This window comes from Tasmannia lanceolata, unplaced genomic scaffold, assembly GCF_043159265.1.
Source record: "Tasmannia lanceolata isolate RefF3 unplaced genomic scaffold, GAP_Taslan_0.1 ptg000002l, whole genome shotgun sequence".
NCBI classification, from domain to species: Eukaryota; Viridiplantae; Streptophyta; class Magnoliopsida; order Canellales; family Winteraceae; genus Tasmannia; species Tasmannia lanceolata.
The window spans coordinates 9,721,357-9,746,736 of NW_027518679.1; the positions used below are offsets into that span (position 1 = coordinate 9,721,357).

At 38.3% G+C, this 25,380-nt stretch overlaps 1 protein-coding gene across 1 annotated transcript; it reads left to right on the top strand.

The window, feature by feature from the left end:
• The first annotated feature begins 386 nt into the window (after positions 1-386).
• On the top strand, positions 387-2,927 carry LOC143888117 (uncharacterized). The gene is made up of 2 exons (XM_077392440.1): positions 387-2,555; positions 2,643-2,927. The coding sequence occupies exons 1-2, from the start codon at positions 387-389 to the stop codon at positions 2,925-2,927; spliced, it is 2,454 nt and encodes an 817-aa protein (XP_077248555.1).
• The last annotated feature ends 22,453 nt before the right edge of the window (positions 2,928-25,380 follow it).

The window sequence follows — 25,380 nt, forward strand, 5'->3', positions numbered from 1 at the left end:
TGCCATGATCCTTTTGTAACGCCGTTATGCTGTCGGATTTTTATCTGAAACAACATGAGTGTGATGGTTATCCGTTTAGGTTTGATGGGCCGTCATGACCCTTCTTACAATTGTTGTACTGCTGGTTTTTGCCCAGAGGGGAGATGTGTTTGTATTATCCCTTGTTTCAATTTGTGCATAACATTCTTTCTGATTATCTTAATTTAAATTAGTGTTCTTACTTCCTTTTCAGGAGTCTGAGTTAAGCAATAGACATTACTTCGAAAAAAGTTACCATTTCACAGCCTACTTGGTCCCGGCAATCTTCTACGTCGAGGCTAAGTCGTAGATCTTCTTCACCTCTCCCACCAGCTGTATTTCCACTTGTCTCCCCTTGTCTTAACCAAATGGCCGAGTCAAATGAGATGTTAGCTGAAATGAGGGACATGATGAGGAACCTTACAAGAGAGGTTTCTACCCTAAAAGAAGAGGTTACTCAGTTGAAAAGTGAGAGGACCGCTACCTCGAAACAACCTGTCGTCCAGAATCCTCCCAATGTGATTCCAGGCCTTGTTCAGTCTGTCATCTCTCCTGAAAATGATTTCTATGACGAGCAGTATGTAGAGGAGAACTGTCTCCCGCAATCAGTCAAGCCAGGCAAAGAGAAGGAATTGGTTGATAGAGTTGAAAAGTTGACTCAGCAAGTTGAAAGCATGCAAGTTAAGGGCCCAAAGAAGATAAATATGTCTGACTTTTCCCTTTTCCCTGGTGTCACTCTTCCTCCAAAATTCAGAATGCCGGATTTTGATAAATATGATGGGACGGGGTGCCCGTGGAGTCATCTGAGGTCGTTCATTTCAAATCTAGAAGGGTATGGGCTGTCTCCAGAGCAGATCACTAAGGTATTTCCGATGTCTCTGACAGGAGTAGCCAAGAAGTGGTTCCTTCATCTGAAACCCGAAGAGCTCGGAACCTTAGACGAAATTGCTAACAAGTTTGTTGAGCAATTTTCAATGGAAGAAGGAATTGAAGTTACGAAGAGGGATCTGAAAGCGATCAAGCAAGGACCTCAGGAAACGTTTACCTCTTTTGTAAGAAGATGGAGGAGAAAAGCGGCTCAGATGACTAACCGCCCTTCTGAAGAAGATCAGATCAAAATTATGGTCAAGAACCTGTCTCCGCAGTATTACCACTTCATGGCGACGCAGTATTATTCTGATTTCAATCACTTGATCAAGACAGGAACCATAACTGAAGATGCGTTGCTGAAGGGTTCTCTGGCGAAGTCATCTTTTGATCCGAGGAATGGAAAGAAGCCAATGGTAGTTTCAAAGCCTGAAGTTAGCAATGTGGTTGCTGCGCGCCCTATGAGAAGAGTTGTAGCAGAAACAGAGCAGCCCATGAGGAAAGCGCCAAGGCATTTTGATCCGCTACCTTGCCCTTTATCTGTCGCTCTCAAGAAGTTACTAAGAGACAAAAAGATCACTCTCTTAGAACCGAAACTTCCCCCACCTATTCTCCCCAGATATTGGCGTGAAGATCAGCATTGTGCATATCATCAAGGGACAGGGCACCTAACAGATAACTGTATGGCGTTGAGGCATAAAATTCAGGACATGATAGAAGCAAAAAAAATTGCTATATTTATGCCAAACACTACCCAGAATCCATTACCAGCTCATGCTGCGCGCCCTCCACCTACAGTTGGGGCAGTTTTTACTGAAAAGCCTATCCTTGACCCTGCTTCCTTGATTTGTGCTATCGCTTCCGATTCACCGACTGTCTTGGCATTTGGCGAGGAAGTTGAAGAAGTAGAGGAAGAGAAACCTTATGTGCTGGGCGAAGATGAAGATGACTATGCTGAGTCTTCTGTTGGTCCTTATATTCTTCAATGTGATGAAGAGGAAGTCCAAGATGTTGCTCCATATGTTCTTAGCTTCGATGACGATGACTTTGATTTCTTGAACGATCAATGTGACGAAGTCCGCCATGTTACTCGAGGTGGGCGAATTTTCAAACCCGCCGAGTTAAGAGCTGAGAACCCAGCTGAAGTTGTAAGAGCCGCAGAAGCGCAGAAGCAGAGCAAGTTGAGTTGCGAGGAAGAGGATGAGAGTCTTTTACGCCAACTCAAAAAGACCCAGGCTAATATTTCAATTTGGGGTTTGCTTATGGCTTCCCCAAAGCACCGCCAAGTTGTTCTAAGAGAGTTGAATGCTGCACAGGTCTCTGTAGATATCACATCTGATGAGCTGGTTGGTTTGGTAGCGATGGCTAGGGTGTCCAAGACTCTTTCTTTCACTGATGAAGATCTGACATCTGAGGGTCACAATCATACGCGTCCACTGAAGATCACTGTTGTCTGTAATGGTAAGAAGGTTCCAGATGTATTAGTTGACAACGGGTCCGCACTGAACGTATGTCCGTTAGCCACTGCTGCTGTCCTTGGATTTGGGCCGAATGACTTCATCCCTTCTGAACAAGGAATTTTGGCGTATGACGGTACCAGACGCGATGTTATTGGAACGCTAGCAACCAAAATTCTGATAGGAGGAGAAATCTTTGAAGTAGAGTTCCAAGTGCTCGATATCAAAGCATCTTTCCTTCTCTTGCTTGGCCGACCTTGGCTCCATAAGGTTGGAGTTATCCCTTCCTCACTGCACCAGAAACTGAAGTTCATCAGAAACAACAGGGTGATAACAGTCAAGGGTGATCCTGATTTAGAGGTAGGCCAAATTTCGCAGGAGGGTACCTCAGAAAAGAAAGATGATGTTAGTCTAACCGGGTTCTCTGTAGAAGTCACAGCCATATCATTTGAGAAAGCAAAGAATGAAGAGATTTTGTTCCTCACCAGCACTAATCCCCGGGTTGTAAAGATGATGCGTAAACAGGGGTACCTTCCCGGTGGTACCTTCCCGGTGCAGGTCTGGGTCGCAATCATCAAGGGATAGTTGAATGGCCTGTAATGAGAAAGAATGAAGGGTTGTTCGGACTCGGATATGAACCTTCTCGTGATGAGATTAGAGAAATGAGAAATTACATGCGGAAATGGTCCGAGCTCCGACGCCGGGGTCTAGAGCTGCCGATGAAATCATTCAGTCTGATCAGAAATGGTAAATACCGCAAAGAGGGTGATGACTTTGCATTCTGTGGGTTCGCAGAGCCGTGGGTTGATGAACTGACAGGGCAGGAGCTGCCGGGGTTTGAGATATTTTTCGATATGGAGCTGCCAGATGAATACCCGAGTTTGCAGATTCATGAGATCGAACCAGAGGTTGATTGGGCTGATATCCTTGAGCCGTGTCTTCTGAATTCCCTGTTCCAGGTTGAGTTACCGATTGTAGCCATGATCGGAGGAGATGCGCTGATCCTTGATCCTGAAAGCCTTATCACCCCAGCCGAGGGACCTCTCACGAACTGGAGTTCCCAGGTCATACCCCGAGTCGTCATCCAGTACAGTCCTGTTTCTATCAAAGAGTCTGTTGTCTCTAGCTATATGTCCATTTCCGAGTCAAAAATAGAGTTTGCTTTATCTGATGTTTCTTTTGATGCAGGTACAGTCGTGATCGAGCCCGTTGATGAGGAGTCTTTCGATGCCGTTGTTCAGTCCGATGCAGAGTCCATTGCATCTTCCGTTGAGTCTATCGAGTCTGTCGAGTCTGTCGATTCTGTTCATACGATAGTCCAGTCTGATGATGATTCTGTAAAGATTTTTAAAGATTTCAATACTGAGCCCATTGAAGGCGCGTCAACAGATGTAACTTCGATTTCTTTGAATGAAATAAAAGACTCTTCTTTTTATTCGCCTGTCTCTACTTCAATTTCTGCTTCTTTATCTGATCAAATTGATAATAATAATAATCAAGACTCCCCCTCTAATGAGGATGCCGACGAAACTCCCCCTGAAATCAAACACATGATTAGGCAGGAGGAGCAGCGTCGAGCAAAACCATTCGAAGAGGAAATCGAGACCATCAATATTGGTGATGAAACCCTAATTCGGGAAATTCGAATTGGCAAAACATTAACTCCCAAAGAGCGTGCGGAATTAATTGCCTTGTTAAAGGAATTCAAAGAAGTTTTCGCTTGGTCCTATGATGACATGCCGGGATTAAGTGAAGACATTGTTCAACATAGACTTCCCCTAATCCCGGGTGCCAGACCGAAAAAGCAAAAACTTCGAAAAATGAAACCAGAGTGGGACTTGCTAGTCAGAGATGAAGTTCAGAAACAATTGGATGTTGGCTTCATACAAGTTGTTGAATACCCTGAATGGCTAGCCAACATAGTACCGGCATCCTGGGTTTGCGCATACCGTCTATTTTCTGATTCCTTTCTTTCCTCGCGTCTTTTAGCTTATCATGTGTTTGTCTTTGGTTCCATGTGTGTTTACTTTCAGCTTGCTTGCTCCTTGTGCGTTTAGTTTCACCTGCTTATTTACTTGCTTAGCTGTGACATTTATTGGCTTACTTATCATGATCATATGCTTAGCTGTAGATATTTACCGCTTTTCTGCTTATCATATCTGCTATTACTTGCTTAGCTGTAGTTGTGCATGCGGATGTTATTGCTTTCCTAGATGTGATGGGTTAGGATTAGATGCGGTGAGTTAGGATTTGGATGTTTATTTTCTTCTGCCCATCCCCGGGTCATGCATGCATAGATGGACGTTTTCTCGGGGATACTCGTTCCCATTTCACATGATTTTAGCCCAAAACTCTTCAAAATTAACTAAAAATGGCATAAGAGACCAGGTGTTTGCACTTGGGCGAATTGGGGGCGCTTAACACCTTCCCCATTCGTCATCAGGCACGGACTTTTGTATCTCTGGTTATCCGTTGCAACAGAGTATTTCATGGGATCCAGGGCCTACTTCCCTGGATGGCGACTCTTCTTTGTTATAGGTACATCTCGGTTCCGGGCTAGTCCTTGAATCGAGAGGTATCTCATTTACATCGCCACCCATGCTGTGAGTGGCACCATTTCGAGAGTTCCTTGGTAGAGCTCTCCTTCACATTGTGGAGATCTTGGAGGATCGGCGCGGGATCTCGTGTCCCTCGCAAACCGTCCTCGGGATCGGGGTCCACAAGTTCCTAAGGCGATCCATCGCTCATCTGACATCAACTTGTGAACCTATCTTTAAGCTCCTAAAGAAAAATACTTCCAAAGAATGGACGAAGGAATGTCAACAGGCCTTTGAGAAGATAAAACAAAGTTTGGCTGAACCACCGATAGTAGCACCAGTAATACCGGGGCATCCATTGCTGCTTTACTTGTCAGTAACAGAAACCACCATGGGTTGTATGTTAGCACAGCAAGATCCAGAAACCAAGCATGAAAAGGCTGTGTATTATCTTAGTAAGAAGATGTTGGAGTATGAACAGAAGTACACCGTCCTAGAAAAAATCTGTTTAGCCTTGGTTTGGGCTACTCAACGACTCAGGCATTACCTTTTATCACATAAGGTCTTGCTCTTGTCAAGGATGGATCCTCTGAAGTATCTCTTTGAAAAACCAGCCCTGACGGGCAGGACTGCCAGATGGTTATTGTTGTTGTCTGAGTTTGACATCACCCATGTAACCCAAAAATCAGTAAAGGGTCGAGCCATTGCTGAACAATTGGCAGAAGCACCCCGAGAAGAAAATCAGCCTTTCAAGCCGATGTTCATAGATGAAGAGATCATGATGATAGAAGATGAATATCCAGAAACTGGTTGGACCCTCTATTTTGACGGAGCAGCAAACCAAACAGGGCATTGCTTGTGTCACCTCGAAATGAGCATGTTCCCCTTGCCGTTAAGTTGCAATTTAATTGCACCAACAATATGGCAGAGTATGAAGCATGCATTATTGGGCTTGAGGCCGTATTGGCCTTAGGCATAGAGAATCTTGACGTATATGGAGATTCGAAGCTAATCATTTGCCAAACTCAAGGAGAGTGGAGAACCAAAGAAGAAAAGCTACAGCCATATCATGAATACTTGGATGTTCTTGCTCAACAATTTCGGTGCATCACTTTCAGTTATTTACCAAGGTTGAAAAATAGATTCGCCGATGCCTTAGCGACATTAGCTTCTATGATTGACATATCTCACAATATGAAGATGAGGCCCATCACTGTTCAGGAGCAATGGGCTCCTGCATATGTTGATGCTATAGAAATAACTGCAAGATGTCCCGATGGTAAGCCATGGTATACGGACATAAAGAACTACATCTCAGGCCAGGGGCATCCCAATGAGGCGTCGAATAAAGAAATAAGGACTTTGCAGAGATTGACAGCTAATTTTGTCATTTGTGGAGGGGAGTTGTATCGACGGTCTTTCAACGGAATTCAACTCTTATGTGTCACTGAAGATCAGGCAGAAGAAATTCTCGCAAATATTCATGAAGGGGTGTGTGGGCCTCATATGAATGGAAAGATGCTGGCAAAGAAGATCCTACGTCTGGGGTACTATTGGCCAACATTGGAAGCAGATTGTCATACATTTGTGAAGAAATGCTATAAATGTCAGATACATGCGAATCTCATTCATGTACCACCCACCGAATTGCATTCTCTTACCTCTCCTTGGCCGTTTTCGGTATGGGGAATTGACATTATTGGCAAGATTTCACCTAAGTCGTCTAATGGTCACGAGTACATACTCGTTGCGATTGACTACTTCACCAAGTGGGTTGAGGCCGCTTCTTACGCAAAGCTTACATCTGCATCAGTCGCTAAATTCATACGCACCAATATCATATGCAGATATGGAATTCCTCATGAACTTATCTCAGATAATGGATCTCATTTCAAGAAGGAAGTAATTACTCTTTGCCAAGAGTTCAAGATTAAGCATCATAAATCCTCACCTTATCGACCGCAGACAAATGGAGCGGTAGAAGCTGCAAACAAAAATGTCAAGACTATCATTAGCAAAATGTCAGAAACTTATAAGGATTGGTCGAATAAGTTACCGTACGCCTTGTGGGCTTACAGAACATCAATTAGAGCTTCAACTGGAGCAACCCCTTACTCTCTTGTTTACGGGATGGAAGCGGTGCTACCTGTTGAGATCCGTGTACCTTCGCTTCGAGTATTGACTGAGGTTAAGTTGCCAGAAAATGAATGGGCAAATGCCAGATATAAAGAGTTGAACATGCTAGATGAGAAGAGGTTAAAAGCGCTTTACCACGTGCAGGGTTACCAGCGCAGAATAGCCCGGGCTTTTAATAAAAAGGTTAAGGTCAGAGATTTAGAAGAAGGCAATCTTGTTTTGAAAGAGAACCGAGCACCAGTGTTTGACCCAAGAGGCAAATTCAAGCCAAATTGGTCAAGACCATACATTGTGGACCAAATCTTACCCAGAAAAGCCGTCAAGCTCCGTAATTTAAATGGAGAAATATTGCCAGAACCAACAAATCTTGATCAACTCAAGAGGTTATATGCTTGAACACCGGAAGGCCGTCTTTTGGCCGAATAAATCCCAAATTCATAACCCAAAATTAAAAAATATATAACCTTTTGCAAACCCTTTTGAGCCTAAATAAAATTTTCCTTCAAAACCCAATATACTAGGGGCATTCGCCCTGAACTACGCATGACCTGATCCCTACATCGGGGTACGTAGGCAGCTCGGTAAAACCGAGTTTGGTTGTTTCAAAAGAAGAAAATCAATTATTCCAAAAAGAAGTTGAAAAAAAGAAAAAAGAAAAAAATCCATGCAAAAAGAAAAGAAAAATTGAAATACCTTCAAACTAGGGGCATTCGTCCTGAACTACGCATGACCTGATTCCTACACTGGGATACGTAGGCAACCTGTTCACAGGTTCGGTCGAAATTCTTGCAAAACCTTAAGCCATTCTTTGAAAAGCCCTACCTCACCTATAAAGTCCTTTTGGTGTTCAAGTAAAAAGGAAAAGAAAATGAAAAAAAAAAGAAAAAAAGAAATGGAGCTTGAAGATCCGCTAGATTGAAAACCTGAAAAGGCGATCTAGGCAAAATTTAGGATCATTCCCCTGCTAAGTTGAAAACCTGAAAGGGCGGCTTAGGCAAAAGTTAAGGGGGTGGCCTGCTGAGTCGAAAACTTGAAAAGGCGATTCAGGCAAAAGTTAAGGCCAAACGGTCCGCCAAGTTGAAAATCCAAAAAGGAAGACTTGGTCGTGGTAAGATTGGGTTCACGCTAGAAGAATTATATCAATCTCTGAAATCCCAGTAGGTCAGGCAAAGCTAATAACAACAATTCCTGAAACTAGGGGCATTAATTTCTAACAATCGGAAAGTTGATAGAAAGATATATGAAGTATCACTGTCTTAAAAATAAGTGAAGATGTTTATCAATGGAGAAATATTCTTTTAAAGAGGCCACCCTAACCCAAAAGAAAATACTGATAAGTCAAAAGCATCACGAGATTACTGGAGTAATCTTTCTTATTTTATCTTTTATTTACAAATGTCTGTGGTTCTATTTTTAGAAAAAAAAAATTTCTTAAGAATTGTTGTAGGGTGCAATCACTCTGAAGGCAGGTTCATTAACAAGTTCCGAGAAACTTGGAAAAAGCAAGACTGTCACGAATGGCGAAAAATCTTTGAAATGATGATCTCTGGTCAATGAATAGAAGAAGGTTAGAATGCCTCAAACTGGGGCAAGTTGCTAATGAAGAGGCATCTCATATTCAAGCCTTGAAAGTCCTTTGCTGCATGGTGGTATTAAATCCTTTGCTTCCAAAATTGTTAATTGGAGATTTCAATTTCCTTTTTTCTGATGATCTCTTTCAAAACTCAAATTATCGTTCTCTTTGAGTCCATTCAAAAATGGTCTCTCAATTCTCTTTGAACATCATACGAATGTGATGTCTCATTTCCTTGGAGTTCGTATAAATACGATATTCCATTATCTCTGAGTTATCTTCGAACATCATACGAATATGATGTCTCATTTTCTTGGAATTCGTATAAATACGATATTCCATTATCTCTGAGTTATCTTCGAACATCATACGAATATGATGTCTCATTTCCTTAGAATTCGTATAAATACGATATTCCATTATCTCTGAGTTATCTTTGAGCATCATATGAATATGATGTCTCATTCTCTTGGAATCCGTATAAATACGGTATTTCATTCTCTCCGAATTCATTTGAAAATTGTCTCTATTCTCGTTGACCATCATACAAATGTGATGTCTCATTTCCATGAAATCTGTATAAATACGGTATTTCATTCTCTCTGAGTCCATTAAAAAATGGTCTCTTATTCTCTTTGAGCATCATACAAATATGGTGTTTCATTTTCCTTGAAATCCGTATAAATACGCTATTTCATTCTCGTCAAGCCATTTGAAAATGGTCTCCACTTTTTGAACATCATACAACTGTGATGTCTCATGTTTTTTGGAGTCCGTAAAAATACAATATTTCATCTTATCCGAGTCCATACAATTATGGTCTTTTATTCTCTTTGAGCATCATATAAATGTGATGTCTCGTTTTCTTGAACTCTGTATGAATACGGTATTTCATTCTCTCCGAGTCCATACAACTATGGTCTTTTATTCTCTTTGAGCATCGTATAAATGAGATGTTTCATTTCCGTGGAATTCGAATAAATACGTTGATTCATTCTCTCCAGGTCCATTCGAAAATGGTCTCTTACTCTCTTGAGAGTCGTATAAATACGGTATCTCATCCTTCTTCAGTCTATTCAAAAATAGTCTCTTATTCTTCTTTGGGATCCATAAAAATATGGTTGTTCATTCATTGGGAAACCATACAAAGTCGGTGTCTCATTCTGATATCTCATTCCTTGTGGGCCTGTACAAATACGAGGCCTCATCCTTTTGAATCCATTCGAAATGTTATCTCATGTCTTTGAACCCATACAAATATGGTATCATAAATAGGTCTGAGCTCGTTTAAAAATGATGCTTCGTCTTCATTAAAAATCTTTCGAAAGTCAGCAATTATTCTCTCTAAGACCATTTGAAAATGGCATCTCATTTCCGCTGAAACCGTTCAAAAACGGTATTTCTTTCTCTTCGGAACCCATTCGAAAATGATATCTCATTCTCTCATTGCCTGTTTGTGAACGGCACCGCATCGGGATTTCTTACTGCATTCCAATTCTAGGATTTCATCTAGGGTCTTGCATTATATTAGGTTGCATTGTGTTTAGGGAGTCCTTTGTCGATTAAAGCTACGCAAAATGGCACTGTCACTTTGGCTTTGGTATTCGATGACTACGTCATCTCTACCAAAGAGGGGCATCTGTAGACACCCCCATTTTGCTCCGCTCTAATCAACAAAGAAATTAATGTTTTGCTATCAGCTTTTTTCAGTGTTTTCTATTCCCGTGTCCACTCCCTATGTTTTCTCGATCTTTTCAATTATTTCTGCCGTGTTTCGCATTTTTCCGTCAAGTGTCGAGAAGAGTTATTCAGAAAAATCCAAACCAGAGAGAATTGGGACCCGTTTGGTGGGCCCGCATTGAGCATTTGAATTAAATTTGGATCGAGAAAGTTGGCCCATATAAGAAATATCCAAGTTATCTGTGGAGTTTATTATGGATATTAACGATCAAATTTTATAAGAGGAATAAGTGTGCCTAACATGGAATGGGGTTCACTAAGTTGAAACAAGCGGACCCGCCCAAAATTTTGATGAATGGATCTCATGGAAAATTCGGCCACGGAATAGGCCTAGCATTTGGTTGTGGGATTCAAAATTGAGTGGCCCACTAAATGTGCGTAGGACCCACCCAAAGTGATTCAATTCTATTCTTTTGGGTCCATATTTAAATCCATCGAAAAAAAAAAAAGATTTATGGGGCACCAATTAAGCAATATAGAGGCGATTTGAAAGGGTGCGATCTATTTATATTAAGGCCTGTTAGTTGAGTGGTTCGGATCACCGAAAAAGACTTATTAGGGGGGTGCAAGTTAAAATCGATATAGTGGCTTAATAGAATAGATGGTGTGGATTATACCAAGGTGCCAGCTCTCTCATGATGGAAATAAATTATCGTCCGGCTATTATGGGCATTCTTATTGATAGTAACCAAATCCAATGTCTGTGTACATTGCCTTGCATCGGATAGATGGCATGCATGCACACTAAAATAGCAACAATGCTTGTCTCCAACATTTAAATAGCCACTTGCTATTTTTCTTATGGAGGCATGGGGGTAAGGAAAGCCAAAACGGCACTTTCTTTCTATATTACAGATGAGATGAGGGCGCATATTGTATTTTTTTGTTTTTGGAGGACAACACAGAAACGATGTATGGCTTGAATGGAAGAGTTGTGCTGTTAAAAACATGGGGTCCACTGTGTATGTTTTCGAAAAAAAAAAAAATTTCTTTACAAGGTGGAGTTCGGCTGAAACTTGAGATGGGGGATCCCTTTGGGATTTTCCTTCTAGTTCTAGCAGGGCGATCAGATTAGCAATCTGGAGCACTAGACATGTGGCCTGCTATTGTTACTAGCATGAGATCACATCTTGGATTTTTTTTGGATGCAAAAATGGAATGTGGATGTGAGGATGGAAGAACAGAATCGGCAGTTCGTAGGAATTAACTAATTGGCAAAATGGAAGTTGGGTTGTCTTTATGGAAAGAAGTCTATAATGGGAATGGAAGTGGAGAGATTATTTTCTTTTTTGGGATTGGATTACTATGAGAAAGTAGGAAAGGAAGAATAAAAACACAGAAAGAGAGGAAGGAAGGGGGGACTCTATTTTTCTGGCCGCTGGGACCAGCAGCTGAGAAACAGAAAAGAAAAAAAGAGAACAGCAGCTCTCTGTGTTTTTTTTTGGTCTCGCTCATTCCCTCCATCTCCCCCACTCTCCGTCAGTCTCTCTCTCACTCTTAAACTCTCTCTTCTATCTCACAACTCTCTATCATTCTCATTTTCTCTATTCTCTAACTATCACTCTCTTACTCTCCCTCTTTCTCACTCTCTCGCTTTGTTCTATCCTCTCTCTCCCTCTCTCACTCTGTTTTCCTCTCCCCATCTCTCACTCGGTTTTCCCTTACCCTATCTCTCTGTCTGTCTCTCCCTCACCCTTCCTCTCACTCTGTTCATCCCACCCTCATCACTTTATATCTCACTCATCACCCTCTGTTTCTCGCCCTCACTCATCACCCTCTGTTTCTCGCCCTCACTCAATTCTCCCTCTGTGTTTATTCTCTTTCAATCCATCTCTCTAGTTTTTTTTTTCTCTGCTAATCTCTATCTCTGTTTCTTAATTCTCAGCCCTCTCCAACTCCCGTCACCACTCTCCACACTCTCTCTATTTTAACAGAAAGGCAGAGTATTGTTTTTCTTTTGTTTCACAAAAGAACAAGAAAGCAGAGTTTCGGTTCCCTCTTAAAAAAAAACAACAAAAGAAAGAAAAAAATAAAAGCAGAGCATCGTTTTTTTATATAGAGCTTTGGCCGATTCTCTCTCTCTGTTTTTCTCATTTTTATTCTCATTCTCAATCTCTGTGTATCATTTTTCTTCATCTCTCTCTATCTCTCTCTCTCTCTGCCCCTCGCACTCCCTCTCTATCTGTAACAAAAAAAGGAAGAAAATACAGAGGTCTCTCTCATCTCTCTATCTTGCTCTCGGCCTCTCTCACTCTCCCTTGGCCTCTCTCTCTCGGCCTCTCTCACTCTCCCTTGGCCTCTCTCTCTCGTTCTCTATTACCCTCTCTCGGCCTCTCTCTCATCCATATCACTCTCTCTCTCGGCTGTGAGAAAACAAGAAAAAGAAAAAAAAAAACAAAAGAAGAAAGGGAAGGAAAGGCGGTCGGATCGAGCGTTGGCGGGATTTTCGGATTTTTCGGCTCTGGGATTCGGCGAGGCACTCTATCACAGGTAGGTGCACTGTTCTCGGATTTTTTTCAGAATTATTTGGTATTTTTTTTATATTTTTGCATGGTTTTTAAGCATTTAAATGAATTTAATTCAATATTATATGTGTGTGCTCAAAATCATGATCTGCATGAGTATTTCAATTTCGATTCGTCCCGAAATTTAATGCACTGATCTATCTAAATAGACTAAAATAACGATCGGATCGGATCGGACATTGAATCAAAGGATTTTGAAAATTTGAGTGAAGAATGGAATTTTATTTAAAAAATGGCTGAGAAATTACAAAATTCAAAAAAATAGCTATCTCAGGATGATTGATTTTGTGGAATTTCAAATTTTTCTTGTGTTCATCACATCAGAACAAGGTTAGAGGACATTTTCCGGAGTCGTAATTTTCTCAAAAATCATGTTTTAAAAATAGAAAACTCTTCAAAAATATCTTTTTGACGAAGAAAAAAAAATATACTAAATAGATTCCAAAATTATTTGAAATTTCATGGGAAAATAATATGGTACTGATAGATTTTACCATGAATTTTTAAAGATTTTTGGATTTTATTTGGTATATTATTTAATGTTTTCTTCGAAAACAATCAGATTTTGTGAGACTTTTTACTGACATCAGATCACCATTAAAATTCTCTGTAAAATTTTTAATTGATTTGGATCTTGTCTCCTAAGGGTTGTAGTGTGAATTCATAATCTGGTGTGAAAATTGAAAATCCGAACTTGATAGTAAATAGTCTCTAAAATTCATGGAAATCTCACAGCATGCTATGTCTACTTATAGCTTACTACTGTAGAAATTTCAATGAATTTAGATTTCTATTTCTAGTAGTTTCTGTGTTATTTTTACAATCTGGTCACTTAATTGTTAAATCAAAATTAAATAGGAGCTTAATATAAAAATCTGCAAAACTCTTCCAGTAAGCTACATACATTCCCATCTTGCTGCTGTAGAAGTTTCAATCCATTTCGAATTCGTTTGCAATAATTTCACTTGTAAAATCACTGATATGGTATAAAACTGATAAAATCCATTTAAAAATTGAAATTAATTAAAAATCATCACAAAGTTTCTAAAGAATCCTAATTTTTTGTCACATGTTCACTCCTTAATCCATTAAAACAGAAATCTTAGGATCTTTAGTTTTCCCTGGTAAAATGGCCAGTGCATCCATAATCGTATCCCAATTGAAATCGATCTTAGATAATTTGAATATTTAAGCTATAGCACGTTGTTGGCTCCGAGGTTACTGTCCACGGACATCCTGAGATATGCCAGGCAATAAGGTGTTATAACCTAAGTATTAAATTGCACAAGGAAAGAGCGCACGATTCCCTTCCGTGGATGCTATTCTAGGCCGAAATTGGTGAACCCTAGAACCTTTGATATTCCTTAAATGTCCAGAAACCAAAAATCCTTGAAATCTGAAATTAATTAACTTCAAGAACTTGAATCGATTTGTCTCGAGTCTTTCGGAACCATTGGATTATGGTTTCCGATATAAGAACCATTAGAGCCCAATTTAGGAACACCTATGTCGGGTCGCGTCCTAGGTTTTAGGGAGTCCTAGAGTTAGGAGTCCAGCCTCATCACGGACGTTTGCTATGGATAGCAACCGTGCCATAGGTCTAGTTACACTAGTCACCCAATCTTTTCCTAGGACAAGCCTAGTAAACTAGGATGTAGGCTAACCTGCATTAGTCTAAGGGACAACTTGCATTAGATAAGATCATATAGCATCTTAGATGAAATCCTAGGATAATAAAATCTTCAACTTGAATTAAATAACTTCTCTTAAAACTGTTGAAACAGTCAATCCAGTCTAGATCGGTGTCTTAGTTGAGTTAGGCATAAGTAGCTTAGCTTAGGTGCACCGAACTACGTCGACTCTGATCCCAGTGAGGCTTGGGTACGTAGGCAGCTTGGGCGTCTAATGGCATACCAACCGCGAGTCGGCTCCACAACAAATTGTGAGGTTTTGTATATTAATTTTCTTGTAAATGCTTAATTAAATCACTTAGGATTTTCCATGAAATTAGAATTTTAGGAGAACTTTCACTTAGATTGAACTCAAACAAATAAAGAAATCAAGATACACACTTAGGATCTACATTGAAATTAGATTTTAGGATGCATGTCACTTAGTTCGCACACTAACATAGAGTTAAATGAGCCATTTAAAAGGAATTCAAAAGAGTTAACTTTTGGAATTGAAGACCGATTATCGGGCAGGAATGGTGCATGTGGTGGATAACTCCCCATACCTTCCATTCTTGTAACCAGGTAACAAGTCTAGATTTCTGGTCAATTATGGGTCCTAGATCCCACATCTAGGTGGCGACTCTGTCACTCTCTATTGTGTGGAATTCGGATTGCCTTAGTGATCCCAAGTTAACATAAAAGATGAATTAAAATCAATACTAAAAAGGCACACGCCAATCGCGTGGGTACGAGAGACCAAGAGAGCGTGGCGGTTCGCGCCCCACCCCTCTCGCGGGATCGGGTCCCACAAATACCTTGAAACGTGAACTTAAATGAAAAAAAGACTTGCTAGTGCTGTAATTCATTAGTTTAGAGTTGTTGATAATGTCATTCTAGCAAACATAAAAGAAATTAAAAGAAAATGAGAAAATTCACTTTAAAATATGATGTCTAAGCAAAATCATTGAACATCATCCTTTGACGGGCTGTTTAGTAACATGGAGTTATAGTGTAAAAGATCCATAACTCTCTCATTTTACGTCAAAACCAAGTAAAATCAGTCTCTCTCTGTTGACCTTGATCTTTTCTTTAAAACGCAACAAACAACGCCAAAAAAATTCATAGGCATGAGAGAGTTTTGTTCTGTTTAGTAAAAGAAGGTGGCATAGAGTAAAACATAAATAACTCTCTCATTTTAAGTCCAAATCATTTGAAATAAGTCGCTATCTTCTAATCTTAATGTTTCTTTCAAATGCAATAAAATGGCAGCAAAAAAGTCAAAGGGATGAGAGAGTTATGGTCTGTTTAGTAACATGGAGGTATCGAGTAAAACATCCAAAACTCTCTCATTTTCAGTCCAAATCAAATGAAATCAGTCTCATTTACGCATCTTCTAGTTTTATTTCAAATGCAACAAACGGCACCAAAAAAGCGAAAGGGAAGAGAGAGTTACGGTCTGTTTTGTAACTATGGAGATATAGAGTAAAACATCCACGACTCTCTCATTTTAAGTCCAAATCAAATGAAATCAATCTTTTTTGTTCATCTTGAAGTTTTCTTTAAAATGGAACAAACTACAGCAAAAAAGTCAGAGGGATGAAGGAGTTATGGTCTGTTTTAATATATCTGGTAGGGGCCCGCCTAACCCGAGCTTACCTATAAAAAAAACAGTTATGGTCAGTTTTGTAAAAACATAGGGGCATAGAATAAAACATCCACAACTCCGTCATTTTAAATCTAAATCAAATGAAATCAGTCTCTATCTTTTCATCTTGATGTTTCCTTAGAAACCCAACCAACGGCTCCAAAAAAGTGAAAGGTCTAGTTATGTCAGGTTTTTTTTAAAACATGGAGGTAGAGAGTAAAACACCCACAACACTCTCATTTTAAATCAAAATAAAATGAAATCAGTCCCTATCATCCCACCTTGTTGTATTCTCCCAAACACAACAAACGGATCCAGAAAAGTTAACGGGATGAGGGAGTTACGGTATGTTTAGTAACATGGAGGTATAGAGTAAAACATCTATAACTTTCTCATTCTAAGTCAAAATTAAGTAAAATCAGTCTCTCTCTATTGACCTCGATGTTTTCGTTCAAACGGAACAAACGGTTGCAAAAAACTCTCGAATTAAAAGGGAAGAGAGAGTTATGTTCTGTTTAGTAAAAACGTGGTGGCGTAGAGAAAAACATAAATAACTCTCTAATTTTAAGTCCAAATCATTAGAAATAAGCCGCTATCTTTTCATCTTGATGTTGTCTTTCAAATGCAATAAACAGCTCCAAAAGTCAAATGGATGAGTGAGTTTTGGTTTGTTAAGTAACATGTAGTTATAGAGTAAAAGATCCATAACTCTTTAATTTTTCGTCCAAATCAAATGAAATCAGTCTCTATTTGCTGATCTTGAATTTTTCTTTCAAAAGCAACAAACGGCTCTAAAAAAGTGAAAGGGAAGAGAGAGTTACGGTCTATTTAGTAACGTGGAGATATAGAGTAAAATATCCACAACTCTCTCATTTTAAGTCCAAATCAAATAAAATTAGTCTCTATCTTCTAATCTTGATATTTTCTTTCAAACGCAACAAACGGCTCCAAAAAAGTGAAAGGGAAGCGAGACTTACGGTATGTTTAGTAACATGGAGATATAGAGTAAAATATCCATAACTCCGCCATTTTAACTCAAAATCAAATGAAATCAGTCCCATATGTTCATCTTCAAGTTTTCTTTTAAACACAACAAACGACTCTAAAAAAGTCAAAGGGATGAGGAGTTATGTTCTGTTTAGTAAAAACATGGAGGTATAGAGTAAAAAATCCATAACTCTCCCGTTTTCAGTCCAAATCAAATGAAATCGGTCTCTATCTTCTCCTCTTGAAGTTTTCTTTGAAACGCAACAAACTAGACCAAAAAGTCAAAGGGGTTAGAGAGTTATGGTCTGTTTAGTAACATTGAGGTATAGAGTAAAACATCTATAACTCTCTCATTTTAAGTCAAAATCTAATAAAATCAGTCTCTTTGTTGACCTTGATGTTTTCTTTCAAACGCAACAAACGGCTCCAAAAAAAGTCAAAGGGATGAGAGAATTATGTTCTGTTTAGTGAAAAAACATGTAAAACGTAAATAACTCTCTCAATTGAAGTCCAAATCATTTGAATTAAGTCGCCATCTTCTCATCCTGATCTTTTCTTTCATATGTAATAAATGGTTCCAAAAGTGTCAAAGGGATGTGAGAGTTATGGTCTGTTTAGTAATATGGATGTATAAAGTAAAACATTCATAACTCACATTTTCAGCCCAAATCAATTGAAATCAGCCTCTATTTGCTCATCTTCAAGTTTTCTTTAAAATGGAACAAACTACAGCAAAAAAAGTGACAGGGATGAGAGAGTTATGGTCTGTTTTGTAAAAATATGGGGGCATAGAATAAAACATCCACAACTCTCTCATTTTAAATCCAAATCCAAGGAAATTAGTCTCTATCAACACATCTTGATGTTTTCTTACAAACACAACAAACGGCTACAAAAAAGTGAAAGGAATGAGAGAGTTATATTCTGCATTGTAAAAACATGGAGCTACAGACATCCCCAACTCTCTAATTTTTAGTTTCAATCAAATGAAATAAGTCTCTATCTTGCCACCTTGATGTTTTCTTCCAAACACAACAAACGGATCCAAAAAAGTTAAAGGGATGAGAGAGTTACAGTTATTTAGTAACATGGAGATATAGAGTAAAAAATCCATAACTCTAAATGAAGTAAAAATAGTCTCTCTCTGTTGACCATGATGTTTTCTTTCAAACGCAACAAACGGCTCCAAAAAAAGTCAAAGGCGTGAGAGAGTTATGTTCTGTTTAGTAAAAACATGGTGGCGTAGAGTAAAACATAAATAACTCTCTAATTTTAAGTCCAAATCATTTGAAATAAGTCGCTATCTTCTCATCTTGATATTGTCTTTCAAACGCAATAAATGGCTCCAAAAAACTCAAATGGATGAGAGAGTTATGGTCTGTTTAGTAACAAGGACTTATAGAGTAAAACATCCATAACTCTCTCATTTTCTATCCAAATCAAATGAAACCAATCTCTTTTTGCTCATCATAAAGTTTTTTTTCAAACGCAACAAACGGCTCCAAAAAAGTGAAAGGGAAGAGAAGGTTACAGTCTATTTAGTAACTTGGAGTTACAGAGTAAAACATCCACAACTCTCTCATTTTAAGTCCAAATCAAATGAAATTAGTCCCTATCTTCTAATCTTGATGCTTTCTTTCAAACGCAACAATTGGCTCCAAAAAAGTGAAAGGGAAGAGAGAGTTACGGTCTATTCAGTAATATGGAGGTGTAGAGTAAAATATCCATAACTCTCTCATTTTAACTCAAAATCGAATAAAATCAGTCTCTATATGTTCATGTTGAAGTTTTCTTTCAAACGCAACAAATGGCTCCAAAAAAGTCAAAGGGATAGAGAGTTATGTTTTGTTTAGTAAAAATATGGAGGTATAGAGTAAAACATCCATAACTCTCTCATTTTCAGTCCAAATCAAATGAATTCAGTTTCTATTTTCTCATCTTGAAGTTTTCTTTAAAACGAAACAAACTACAGCAAAAAAGTCAAAGGGAAGAGAGAGTCATGGTCTGTTTTGTAAAAACATGGGGGCATAGCATAAAACATCCACAACTCTTTCATTTTAAGTCCTAATCAAATGAAATCAGTCTCTATCTTCCCACATTGATGTTTTCTTCCAAACACAACAAACGGATCCAAAAAAGTTAAAGGGATGAGGGAGATTTACAGTATGTTTTCTAACATGGAGTTATAGAGTAAAAGATCCATAACTCTCTTGTTTTACGTCAATGTCAAGTAAAATCAGTCTCTCTCTATTGACCTTGCTGTTTTCTTTGAAACGCAACAAATGGCTGCAGAAAAATTCATAGGTATGAGAGAGTTATGTTATGTTCTGTTTAGTAAAACATGGTGGCATAGAGTAAAACATAAATAACTCTCTCATTTTAAGTCCAAATCATTGGAAATAAGTCGCTATCTTCTAATCTTGATGTTTTCTTTCAAATGCAATAAAATGGCAGCAAAAAAGTCAAAGGGATGAGAGAGTTATGGTCTGTCTAGTAACATGGAGGTATAGAGTAAAAAACATCCATAACTCTCATTTTTTCAGTCCAAATCAAATGAAATCCGTCTCATTGGCTCATCTTGAAGTTTTCTTTCAAATGCAACAAACGGCACCAAAAAGCGAAAGGGAAGAGAGAGTTACGTTCTGTTTAGTAACCAAGGAGATATAGAGTAAAACATCCACGACTCTCTCATTTTAAGTCCAAATCAAATGAAATCAATCTCTTTTTGCTCATCTAGAAGTTTTTTTTAAAACGGAACAAACTACTGCAAAAAAGTCAGAGGGATGGAGGTATGGTCTGTTTTAATATATCTGGTAGGGGTCCGCCTAACCCCAGCTTACCTATCAAAAAAAAAACTTACGGTCTCTTTTGTAAAAACATGAGGGCGTAGAATAAAACATCCACAACTCTCTCATTTTAAATCTAAATCAATTCAAATCAGTCTCTATCTTCTCATCTTGATGTTTTCTTACAAACACAACAAACGGCTCCAAAAAAGTGAAAGGTCTACTTATGTCGTGTTTCGTAAAAACATGGAGGTATTGAGTAAAACACCCACAACACTCTCAATTTAAGTCCAAATAAAATGAAATCAGTCTCTATCTTCCCACCTTGATGTTTTCTTCCAAACACAACAAACGGATCCAAAAAAGTTCAAGGGATGAGAAAGTTGCGGTCTGTTTAGTAACATGGAGGTATAGAGTAAAACATTCATAACTTTCTCATTATAAGTAAAAATTAAGTAAAATCAGTCTCTCTCTGTTGACCTCGATGTTTTCTTTCAAAAGCAACAAACGGCTCCAAAAAACTCTCTAATTCAAAGGGATGAGAGTGTTATGTTCTGGTTAGTGAAAACATGGTGCCGTAGAGTAAAACATAAAGAACTCTATAATTTTAAGTCCAAATCATTTGAAATAAGTCGCTATCTTCTCATCTTGATGTTGTCTTTCAAACGCAATAAACAGCTCCAAAAAAGTCAAACGGATGAGAGAGTTATGGTCTGTTTAGTAACATGGAGGTATAGAGTTAAACATCCATAACTCTCAAATTTTTCGTCCAAATCAAATGAAAACCAGTCTCTATTTGCCGATCTTGAAGTTTTCTTTCAAACGCACTAAACGGCTCCAAAAAAGTGAAAGGGAAGAGAGAGTTACGGTCTATTTAGTAACATGGAGATATAGAGTAAAACATCCACAACTCTCTTGTTTTAAGTCCAAATCAAATGAAATTAGTCTCTTTCCTCTAATCTTGATGCTCTCTTTCAAACCCAACAAACGACTCCAAAAACGTGAAAGGGAAGAGAGTTACGGTGTATTTAGTAACATGGAGGTGTAGAGTAAAACATCCATAACTCTCTTATTTTAACTCAAAATCAAGTAAAATCAGTCTCTAAATGTTCATCTTGAAGCTATCTTTCAAACGCAAGAAATGGCTCCAAAAAAGTCAAAGGGATGAGAGAGTTATATTTTGTTTGGTAAAAACTTGGAGGTATAGAGTAAAACAACCATAACTCTCTCATTTTCAGGCAAAATCAAATGAAATCAGTCTCTATCTTCTCATCTTGATGTTTTCTTTGAAACGCAACAAACTAGACCAAGAAAGTTAAAGCGATGAGATAGTTATGGTCTATTTAGTAAAAACTTGGGGGTATAAAGTAAAAGATCCAGAACTCTCATTTTGAATCCAAATCAAATCAAATCAATCTCTATCTTCTCATCTTAATGTTTTCATACAAACGAAACAAACGGCTCCTAAAATGTGAAAGGGATGAGAGAGAGTTATGTTCTGTTTAGTAAAAACATGGAGGAATAGAGTCAAACATCAATAACTCTCTCATTTTAAGTCCAAATCAAATGAAATCAGTCTCTCTATTCTCATCTTGATGTTTTCTTTCAAACGCAAAAAATGGCCACAAAAAACTCAAAGGGATGAGTGAGTTATGGTCGGTTTAAGAACATTGTGGTATAGAGTAAAGCATCCATAACTCTCTTATTTTAAGCCCAAATCAAATAAAATCAATCTCTCTTTGTTGACCTTAATGTTTTCTTTCAAACGCAGTAAACGGCTCAAAAACAAGACAAAGGGATGAGAGAGTTATGTTCTGTTAGAAAAAACATGGAGGCATAGAGTAAAACATAAATAACTCTCTCATTTTAAGTCCAAATCATTTGAAATATGTCCCTATCTTCTCATCTTGTTGTTTTCTTTCAAACGCAATAAACGGCTCCAAAAAAGTCAAAAGGATGATAGAGTTATGGTCTGTTTAGTAACAAGGAGGTATAAAGTAAAACTGAAATTCCACCGAGCAACTCAAGAGAGGCGGTGAATTGGGTGCGTTTTGAATTTTTAAGTATTTTAAAACTTTTCTTATACTAGTTTTATGTTAATTAGAAAGATTTAGAAAAAGATTCCATGACAAGAGTCTAAGCACTTACCACAATAGAGAAGAAGAAGACACAAGAAGCTTGTCACAAGATTTTTATAGTGGTTCGGTCTTAATCCCAAGACCTACTCCACTCTTCTCAAGTTTGTCTCCTTGAGGATTCCACTAGAATCTTCTTCCAATGAACTTAAATACCTTCTGCAAAGTACAATCCGAGCTTCAAAGCTCCAAAGGTCTTAACTTCGGCGCCCTTTGTTGCCAAGTACAATAAGAAGATGAAGGATGTAGCTCACTTGCCTCTTAGTAGGCTGATTACACGTAAAGAACACTCACTCTCACTCAAGAAAAGAAAAGTACAAATAAATCCTAGAGTTGCACAAATGTATTTCGAGGTTAGGCGCAAAGAGAGGATGTGAGAGTGATTAAGGATCGTTAATAATGCTAAGGTATATATTCAATGATCCAAGATGGTTAGGCAAGGTGTTAGAAACCTTAAATGAGCTCTAGACCATCATTTATATATAGGAGACTAAAATATGACCGTTTGGGAGTCTCTAATGGCTAGTACGGAGGCAAGCCGCGGAGCTCCATAGTGACCGTTATGCATTTATAATTTCGGACAGGTTGCTCCACGGAGCTCCTTGAGGTGCCACAGAGTTCCATGCACGGAGTTCCGTGGAGGCACCAGAGCAGCATTAATTCTAGTTTGTTGCTGCTTTGGGTTTGGCCTTCGGAACTTGTTTTTCTTACTTGGTTTGTGATGCCATGTGTGTTCAATAGTGTATGAACACCACCATGGTATACACATGCATGTATGGTCCATTTTAGGGTTGTTTTACACATGCATGTATGGTCCATGAGAATGAAATACATATTATGGAACATTACACATTCTAAGTATACTTTTGATCTTCACTTTGTTGGCACTTCAACGAGGCTTTTTCTTCGCTTCGATCAACTCCTTTGATCCACGTGTGCATAGCTTTGGCGCTTTGAGTGATCACCTTCCTTGAGTTCACTTTATCCTTACGATTTGACTTTGCCTTTGGGGAACATGGATCTTGCTTTGATTTTGCTTTGCCATTGCTCTCTTCATGTCTTTGACTTTGTCTTGATTACTAAATGATTAGCCCTTTGAGGTACATTCCTGAGATTGCTTGTGCTTGAAATATGAACACTTAAACATCAAGAAGCATTAGTATAAACAAGCATTATATGACAAATTGAGTTTGTTAATCATCAAAACAAATATTTTAGGAGTACTTGTTAAACCCTTGGGCTAACAATCTCCCCCTTTTTTATGATGACAAACACAATTTGCCTTAGGGTAGGAGCTCCCCCTTTTGGGATCATTAAACCAATTAATGCTCCCCATAAGAATTTGATTTGATTACCAATTTAAGCATTAATTACAATTATAGAAAATTTAAAGAAATTGAACTTGCTCCCCTCAATATATGCATATGTTATGACTTGAGAGCTCAAATATTCTCCCTCTTTTGTCATCACCAAAAGGTGGATCAAAAGGATATAAAACAGATGAGAACTAAGAATGCAAATGAAAAGCAATGAAAGAGAGATAAAATCATCTAGGAGCAAGATTATAAGTACATCACAATACATTTGAGCTAAGAAGAAAGACCAATAGACACAGGCTCAAAGCAAACCATATTCCATATATAATGAAAGGCTATACATAGATTCAGTACCCATGAGATGCTTGGCCAGACATCTCCATCTCAAACTGCATAGATATCACCCAAATGCCAAGAGAGACACATACATATAGATAGATCCAAGTAAAAGCATAAAGAGCTCAACACATCTCCTAGTCTAAATATATCATATATCTGTAGACACCCCCATTTTGCTCCGCTCTAATCAACAAAGAAATTAATGTCTTGCTATCAGTCTTTTTCAGTGTTTTCTATTCCCGTGTCCACTCCCTATGTTTTCTCGATCTTTTCAATTATTTCTGCCGTGTTTCACATTTTTCCGTCAAATGTCGAGAAGAGTTATTCAGAAAAATCCAAACCAGAGAGAATTTGGACTCATTTGGTGGGGTCGCATTGTGCATTTTTTTATTAGCTTTGGACCGAGTAAGTTGGCCTAGCTAAAGAGCATTCGAGTCATCTATAAAGGTCATTATGGTTGTCAAAGGTCAAATTTTACAGAAAAAAATAAGTTCATCCGACATGGAATGGGGCCTGCATTATGATGATCTAAGACACTCACTTGATGGACCATCAGTTGGATGGATTGGATCATCACAAAGTGTCAATTTTTAGAGGTACAATCTATTTATGCCATGGCTGATCCAATGGGCAATTCAGATCAAACCAAGGAAATAATTTGGGGCATAACCAATTTGGTTTTAACCCAATCTAATGAACTGCTTGGATCATCACATGAAAAATGATTTGTGGGCCCATCCCATATATATTGCGGCCTATCAATTGGACGGCCAAGATCAGCTTGTGACGATGAATTCGAGGAGTACGAATCATTTATACGGTAGCCCATTGAGATGAATGGTTCAGATCATCCTATGAATGGTCTATAAGAAATGATTTATTGAGTATATCCCATTAATGACTCGTTAATCGGGTGGTTTAGATCATCCTATGAAGTAGGAGAGAAGATTGTGCACTGTAAGGAAATAGCCAGCGTTTTTTTTTTTTAAAAAAAAAAAACTTGAAATAGAAGGGAATAAAATATATGGGACCCACTTGGGTACGTCTTTACTCAATAAGCATTGATTGCCCATTTGACACGAGCAACCACTTTGGGCAAGAGGAAAATTTGTAAGTTTCTTTTTTTTTAAACCTACCTTTTGGATTCCATATTCAATATCCTTCGAAGGTTCAATTGCCAAAGGTGATATTAATTAACTTAGGCACTTGCCATTAAATTTCCTTTTTTAATCTTTTCAAAAAAAAAAAATGAAATTATCAATTCCTGTATAGCATACGAGTGTGTCTGTTTCCAAAAGAAAAAAATTGTTGAAGAAAAATTAGAAGAATTGCCATAATAAGATGGTCCATAAAAGAAATAAAAAAGAAAGAATCGGCAACTTTCCTGAGGGAGGAGTTTCTATGTTAAGAGAAAAAAAAAGAAAAAAGAGGAAGGTTACGGTGGCTCGGTTGGTTTTTTTTTTGAGCAGAAGAAGAGCACCAAAAGAAGAAAAAAAAAAGAGGAGGAAAGGAAGCAAGCTCTCAACAGATCTGGCTCCCCATTAGAGAGAGTTCAAAAAAAAGAAGAAAAAGACAGAGAACGGAACAGCAGCTGGTCTCTCAAACTCCCTCATTCTCTATCTCTCCATCTCCATAAGCTCTCACTC

What these genes read in the sequence shown, in the direction of transcription:
- LOC143888117 (XM_077392440.1), top strand. Translation starts at nt 387, where the DNA reads ATGGCCGAGTCAAATGAGATGTTAGCTGAAATGAGGGACATGATGAGG. An exon ending in TCTTTGAAGTAGAGTTCCAA is followed by an intron (nt 2,556 to 2,642) that starts GTGCTCGATATC and finishes TCACTGCACCAG; the next exon opens with AAACTGAAGTTCATCAGAAA.